The sequence below is a fragment of the Eupeodes corollae genome, unplaced genomic scaffold, assembly GCF_945859685.1.
Source record: "Eupeodes corollae unplaced genomic scaffold, idEupCoro1.1 scaffold_666, whole genome shotgun sequence".
NCBI lineage: Eukaryota > Metazoa > Arthropoda > Insecta > Diptera > Syrphidae > Eupeodes > Eupeodes corollae.
Genome location: NW_026605434.1, coordinates 22185 through 30119, shown reverse-complemented (window position 1 = coordinate 30119; position 7935 = coordinate 22185). Strand labels below are relative to the sequence as shown.

Genomic DNA, 7935 nt, shown 5'->3' with positions numbered 1-7935 from the left:
AGGATCCATAGTATACACACCTGATTTCGATTTCAGTGCACAGATCAACATTTCGGCACACAACATCATTGATTTCATTTATCGCTTTGCTCTATTCGCTCGTACTCTCTTATCGTAGCCACATAACATCTCCATGGTATACACACCTGATTCGATTTCAACTTGATATCAGTGCATCGATCTTCATTTCGCCAATACATCATCACCCAGGTCGTCAACGTTGTCATCATCGTCATCATCGCCATCATCGTCGTCGTCGGGGGAGATTTTTGCTTCATGATCAATTCACTGATAGAGCTTTTTTGAATAGCATTTTTTTGTCGTTGAAATGCATTAAACAACTTTTGCCTTTTCGTAGGTTTAACCTTCAATGCTTTGAAAAAAAATTCTTAGTACAGAATAAATTCGCTTGTTAAAATTGGATTTTGGATTAATCTCAATTCTCACAATCTATCTTTGAATTCAACTCGCCGTGAGATTTTATTTGTTGGGACAGTTTTTTGTTGGGAAATTTTATTCTTTACAACAGGGTTGCCACCTAGCATTTTTGATTTGTTGAATAAATTTAATTGAATTTTCAATAAATTATAATCGTTTTTGTTTTTACTGTCGCTGTTTAAAGAATAATAGAAAATTAAAAATCTAAAATGGCTGAACCAACACTTGATGAATTAAAACAACAACGAGCTTCTACTAAAGGAAGTATATCTCGGATAAAGAATATCGTGGAATCCAATTCTAACGCCCTAACTTCAACTGAACTTGAATGTCGTCTAGGAATTTTGGAGTCGTATTTTAAACAAATATTAGCATATCAAACCAAAATAGAAGTTTTATTACCAACAGATACTAGTAGAGGTGAAATAGAAGATTTGTACATCACCGCAAAAACTAAAATTCTTTCGCTTTTGGGTACTAGTAGACGAAGTAGTATCGCAGACATGACAGTTTCTACTGTCCCACATACAATTAGTCATCTTCCAAAACAACGTTTACCAAAGTTTAGTGGAAGATATTCAGACTATAAAAATTTTATAAATTCGTACAACAATTTGGTAGAAAATGATTTAAGTTTGACAAAAATAGAAAAATTTAATTACTTGCTTTCTTGTTTGAGTGATCAAGCTCTTGGCACAGTTAAGGCTTTTCAAGTCACGGAAGCCAATTATCCCAAGGCACTTCTTAGTTTGAAAGAGCGCTATGATAATGATTGCCTCATTTTCTTAGAATATATCTCACAGCTGATCGAATTACCTAAGGTTCAAAAAGCTTCTTCTGTTTCTCTACGGAGCTTGGTAGACAATATTTCGGCGTTGATTAGTTCGCTACTTTCTATAGGATCGCATGAGAATATTTGTAACGCAATAATAATTCATATTGCGATGTCGAAGGTTGACACAGATACACAATCGAAGTGGGATGAACAACTGGACTATAAGAAGTTGCCGGATTGGAAGGATTGTGCAAGCATACTCAATAAACGGTGCCAATATTTGGAAGCAAGAGATAGCAAGCAGATTCGTTCGGAACAATGCGTGAAGACATTCAACAAACATTCATCAACAAAGCCAACAATAGTAAATCCTCATCGCCCACAAACTTCGCTTGCTGCAAACCAACGATCCTGTATCTTATGTCGAGACCTTAACCATTCAATTACAAATTGTAAAAAATTTCTTGAGCTTTCGGTTATGGATAGATTTTGGAAAACCAAAAAACTAGGCTTGTGTCTGAATTGTTTAGGGAAGGGTCATAGTGTATTAAGATGTCCATCGTCTTATAAGTGCAAGACTTGCAAACAAGCACATCATAGCCTTTTGCATAGGACTCAACCTGCAGACACCAATTCTGGTATTAATCCTCCCTCAGATACATCTGGTCAAAGCACATCAGCTGCAACTCATTCCGCAATGGAAAAAGAGCAAGTTCCTGAAGCACAAGTTATTTTAGCAACAGCATTAGATCTTATCAAGGACTCATCGGAAGGCTTTCAACTCGGTAGGGTTCTACTAGATTCTGGTTCACAAGTCAATTTTATTAATGAAAAGTTCGCCAATTCACTTGGTCTAAGGAAACATCGTAAGAATGTTGACATCGTCGGAATAGGAGTGACTGAAACAAAAATAAAATATCAAACTCAATCAACAATCCGTTCACGATATAGCAACTTTGAAATTTCTCTCGAGTTTTTAGTTGCACCTTCCATCACTGGGTATCAGCCTGAAGCATCTCTCAATGTAAGCAGTTGGAATCTACCTTCTAATTTAGAGCTTGCTGATGAGAATTTTAATCAACCGTCACAAATCGATTTATTATTAGGGGCTGAAGCTTTCTTCGATTTATTAGAATCAGGTCAGATAAAACTCGGAGAGGGTCTTCCATCATTGCAACAAACTGCATTAGGATGGATTGTATCTGGAAGATACAAATCAAAATACAACACTACAAAGAAAGCATCGTGCGTAGCCAATACACTTGAAGTTGGTCTTGATAAATATTTTGAAAAATTCTTTGAATTTGAAGAAATTCAAGGTCTACGGTCAATATGGTCTGAAGAGCAGAATGAATGCGAAAAGCATTTCATAGACACAATTAAGGTGCTTCCTAGCGGTCGGCTTATGGTACAACTACCTTTCAAAAAACATCCTAGCTGTCTTGGAGGCTCTTACGATATTGCTTTTAGAAGATTTTTGTCGCTTGAGCGTAGGTTATCCAAAAATGCATCAATAAAAAGTCAATATTCTGATTTCTTAAAAGAATACGAACGTTTAGGTCACATGTCTCTAGTTCCCAATCCAAACCTTGATGAAGATCATTATTATCTTCCGCATCAATATGTATTAAGGCCTGATAGCGTATCAACAAAGTTACGTGTAGTCTTCGACGCATCTTGCCGCACATCATCACAAATTTCTTTAAATGGAATACTAATGGTGGGTCCTACTATACAGGATGAGCTTTTGATTATTTTGCTACGTTTTAGACTTTATCGATACGCGCTAACTGCAGATATCGTTAAGATGTATAGGCAATTCCTTGTGCATCCATCGGATAGGAAATTCCAATTCATCTTATGGAGAGAAAACGAACATACCCCAATACAAACTTACCAGCTCAATACCATAACTTACGGCACATCATCTGCACCCTTTTTAGCAATTCGCTGTCTTCAGTATTTGGCTGAAATTAACGTCGAACGTTTTAGTCAAGGTGCTGCTGTTCTTAAGTCGGACTTTTACGTTGATGACATGCTAACTGGGGCAGACGACTTGGATACTCTTTGTCAAAAACGGAATGAAGTCGTTTCAATTTTGAGTACAGCTGGCTTAGAACTTTCGAAGTGGAACAGCAATCATATCGCTTTAATTGAAGAAGCTACACCAAAGGACATCAAATTGACTGAATCCAATCTCACCAGTACGTTAGGTATTTCTTGGAACCCTCGTGCTGATGAATTCATTTTTTCATACAAACCTAATCGGGTCTATACAAAATACACAAAAAGATCTATTCTCTCGCTTTCGTCGTCTCTTTTTGATCCAATGGGCTTGCTTAGTCCAATAATTATCCGGGCTAAGATACTGCTACAACAGCTTTGGATAGAAAAATTCGATTGGGACGAAAATATTTCTCCAAATCTCGAGACAGAGTGGCGTCAATTCATGACAGATCTCAACTCAATTCAAAATCTTCCAATTCCTCGATACGTTTTTCTAGAAAACAATATCAGATTCCAGATACATGGGTTCGCAGACGCATCTATGAAAGGGTATGGCTGCTGCATTTATCTGCGGAGCATTGACAATAGTGGGTCCGTAGGAGTGAAACTTTTAGTCGCCAAATCCAGAGTTGCTCCTGCAAAGAAGAGAACACTTCCCCGCCTAGAGCTCTGCGCAGCACATCTCTTATCCAAACTTTGGGTAACAATACAAAGGGTCATCGTCAAGCACTACAATGAAACTTACTTTTGGACTGATTCGTCAATAGTTCTGCACTGGATTCGAAGAATGTGTGGATAATTCTTCGAAGCTAAATACTTTCGTTGGTAATAGAGTAGCTGAAATCCAGGACACAACAAAGGAGGTGGTCTGGAAACATGTTCCAACTTCTGACAATCCAGCAGATATAGTTTCTCGAGGATGTACAGCGGAAGAGCTTAAAAGTTCAATTTGGTTCAGGGGTCCAGATTTCTTGATCGAGGATGAAGAAAGGTGGCCATGTTCATTAGGAGCTTCTCCTCCTCCAGAAGATTTATTGCTAGAACACAGGAAAACTGTTTTAGTTTGTCAAAAAGACAAAAACTATTATCTCAATTTAATTGAAAAGGTTAGCTCGTACACCAAAGTTTTGAGAATCTTTGCTTACGTAAAAAGATATCTCAATTTACGATTACTGAGGATTCCATTCCCAGGTCGATACCTTACAGCTGGGGAGTTAGATTATTCGTTACTCACCATAGTTAATGTCATACAAATGGAGTATTTTGCGAAGGAGATCCAGGCAGTAAAATCAAACTCAAAACTTCAAGGATCGACAAAATGGTTATGTCCTTTTATCGAGGACAGAAATGGTCTTTTGTTGTTGAGAGTAGGTGGCAGATTGAAACATGCTGACATTCCAGAGGAAAACAAACATCCGATGTTGCTTCCAAAAGATTGCAATTTCAGCAAAGAACTTATTCGACATTTGCACTATTCTAACTACCATGCAGGTCCAAAGGCTCTTGTGGCGCTAACGAGACAAAGATTTTGGATCATCAATGTTCGACAGTTGGCACGCAGCGTTATTCGAAGGTGCACTCATTGTGCAAGATATCGACCGAAGTTATATGACCAAGTAATGGGAGATTTGCCTGCAGAAAGATTAACATCTTCACGTCCATTTTTATGCTGTGGGGTTGATTTCTGTGGTCCTATTTACACATACTACAAAATCAGGGGGAAGGTGCCTTATAAAACCTATGTGGCAGTTTTTGTCTGCTTCGCTTCGAAAGCGGTTCACTTAGAAGCTGTATCAGACCTTTCAGCAGACGCTTTTATAGGAGCATTAAAAAGAATGATAGGTCGTAGAGGTATTCCCAAAGACATCCACTGTGACAACGCGACAAATTTTGTTGGCGCACAGTCAAAACTAAGCGAGTTGCGAGATATGTTGTTCAAAAAATCCAACCAAGAAAATCTCATTAATTATTGTACTAATTCCAATATAAATTTTCATTTTATACCCCCCAGGGCACCCAATTTTGGTGGAATTTGGGAAGCTGCAGTTAAAGTCGCTAAGGGTCATTTGTATCGCAGCCTTGGAAACGCCAAATTGTCATTCGAAGAGCTGTCAACTGCACTTGTCGAGATTGAGGCCATCATGAATTCGAGGCCTATTACTTCTATATCAACAGATCCAAACGACTTCGAAGCCCTAACACCAGCACATCTCCTGATCGGATCCTCTCTCAAGGCGATTCCCGAACTATTGACTGAGGTATCCGACATAAGCTATCTCGAAAGGTGGCGGCGAATTAACGCTGTCAAAACTCATTTCTGGAAGCGATGGTCCAACGAGTACGTCACTGAACTGCAAGGTCGTGGAAAGTGGACAACATCAAGTCCAAATATCGCTATCGGCAGCTTGGTCATCATTCACGAAGACAATTAACCACCCCAAAAATGGCTCTTGGGAAGAGTCACCAAAGTCATCGAAGGTCCTGATGGGCGAGTAAGAGTCGCCGATGTTAAAACTCAACGAGGAACATTTCGAAGACCTATTCGCAAATTGGCGGCGATTCCGTCTTGAAAGGTGATCCTTTCAAAGGGGGCGGAATGTTGGAGCTCAAATCATCATAAATTACTTTATTTTTGAATTAAATTTTGAATAATTAACTTACTCTTAAATTGAATAAATTCTACTACTTTTATTACATTTATTTTTGAATTTGGCGCTTCATTTATACCATTCGCCATAATAACTTATTGTTGAATTCGCCTTAAAAATGTTACTTAAAAATAACGTAATTTCTCTCTCTAAAAATCTGCAATAAAATGTATGTATAAATAGAAGCTTTCAACTTTAATAAAATCTCTTTTCTTGTTCAAAAACCCTTAGGGGAAAAATCGCTGCATTTTCATTTCGTCGTTCGCTACAAGTTTATAGTTTCGCTTTTATAGTATATCGGCTATAATATAGTAATTTAAAAGTTATAGGATCTAAAGTAATTTCGCTTAATTTATCTCAACCAGGATCTACCTATCTTTTTCATAGAAAAGACAAAATAGAGTTCCCAGGTTGACGGTCAAGGTTGTTTGATCGTACATCAAGTATCTATTTTGAAGTCTTGATCGATTTTGGGGGTTGGGAAGGATCAGGTGATGGTTTTGGGTGTGATTTGATTTTCGTCTAGAACATCAAAAATCCTTCAGGATGCTCCAAAATGACTCATCTATATCTATAATGATAGATCTTGATTAGGAGTATCTTTTTCTAGTACATGTCAAGTATCTATTTTGAAGTCTTGATCGATTTTGGGGGTTGGGAAGGATCAGGTGATGGTTTTGGGTGTGATTTGATTTTCGTCTAGAACATCAAAAATCCTTCAGGATGCTCCAAAATGACTCATCTATATCTATAATGATAGATCTTGATTAGGAGTATCTTTTTCTAGTACATGTCAAGTATCTATTTTGAAGTCTTGATCGATTTTGGGGGTTGGGAAGGATCAGGTGATGGTTTTGGGTGTGATTTGATTTTCGTCTAGAACATCAAAAATCCTTCAGGATGCTCCAAAATGACTCATCTATATCTATAATGATAGATCTTGATTAGGAGTATCTTTTTCGAGTACATGTCAAGTATCTATTTTGAAGTCTTGATCGATTTTGGGGGTTGGGAAGGATCAGGTGATGGTTTTGGGTGTGATTTGATTTTCGTCTAGAACATCAAAAATCCTTCAGGATGCTCCAAAATGACTCATCTATATCTATAATGATAGATCTTGATTTGGAGTATCTTTTTCTAGTACATGTCAAGTATCTATTTTGAAGTCTTGATCGATTTTGGGGGTTGGGAAGGATCAGGCGATGGTTTTGGGTGTGATTTGATTTTCATCTAGAACATCAAAAATCCTTCAGGATGCTCCAAAATGACTCATCTATATCTATAATGATAGATCTTGATTAGGAGTATCTTTTTCTAGTACATGTCAAGTATCTATTTTGAAGTCTTGATCGATTTTGGGGGTTGGGAAGGATCAGGTGATGGTTTTGGGTGTGATTTGATTTTCGTCTAGAACATCAAAAATCCTTCAGGATGCTCCAAAATGACTCATCTATATCTATAATGATAGATCTTGATCAGGAGTATCTCTTTCTAGTACATGTCAAGTATCTATTTTGAAGTCTTGATCGATTTTGGGGGTTGGGAAGGATCAGGTGATGGTTTTGGGTGTGATTTGATTTTCGTCTAGAACATCAAAAATCCTTCAGGATGCTCCAAAATGACTCATCTATATCTATAATGATAGATCTTGATTAGGAGTATCTTTTTCTAGTACATGTCAAGTATCTATTTTGAAGTTTTGATCGATTTTGGAGGTTGGGAAGGATCAGGTGATGGTTTTGGGTGTGTTTTGATTTTCGTCTAGAACATCAAAAATCCTTCAGGATGCTCCAAAATGACTCATCTATATCTATAATGATAGATCTTGATTAGGAGTATCTTTTTCTAGTACATGTCAAGTATCTATTTTGAAGTCTTGATCGATTTTGGGGGTTGAGAAGGATCAGGTGATGGTTTTGGGTGTGATTTGATTTTCGTCTAGAACATCAAAAATCCTTCAGGATGCTCCAAAATGACTCATCTATATCTATAATGATAGATCTTGATTAGGAGTATCTTTTTCTAGTACATGTCAAGTATCTATTTTGAAGTCTTGATCGATTTTGG

The 7935-nt window shown here is 37.4% G+C and overlaps 1 protein-coding gene across 1 annotated transcript; it reads left to right on the top strand.

The window, feature by feature from the left end:
- Positions 1-647: 647 nt before the first annotated feature.
- On the top strand, positions 648-5652 carry LOC129953509 (uncharacterized). Its single transcript, XM_056066750.1, has 2 exons — positions 648-3920; positions 3988-5652. The coding sequence occupies exons 1-2, from the start codon at positions 648-650 to the stop codon at positions 5650-5652; spliced, it is 4938 nt and encodes a 1645-aa protein (XP_055922725.1).
- The last annotated feature ends 2283 nt before the right edge of the window (positions 5653-7935 follow it).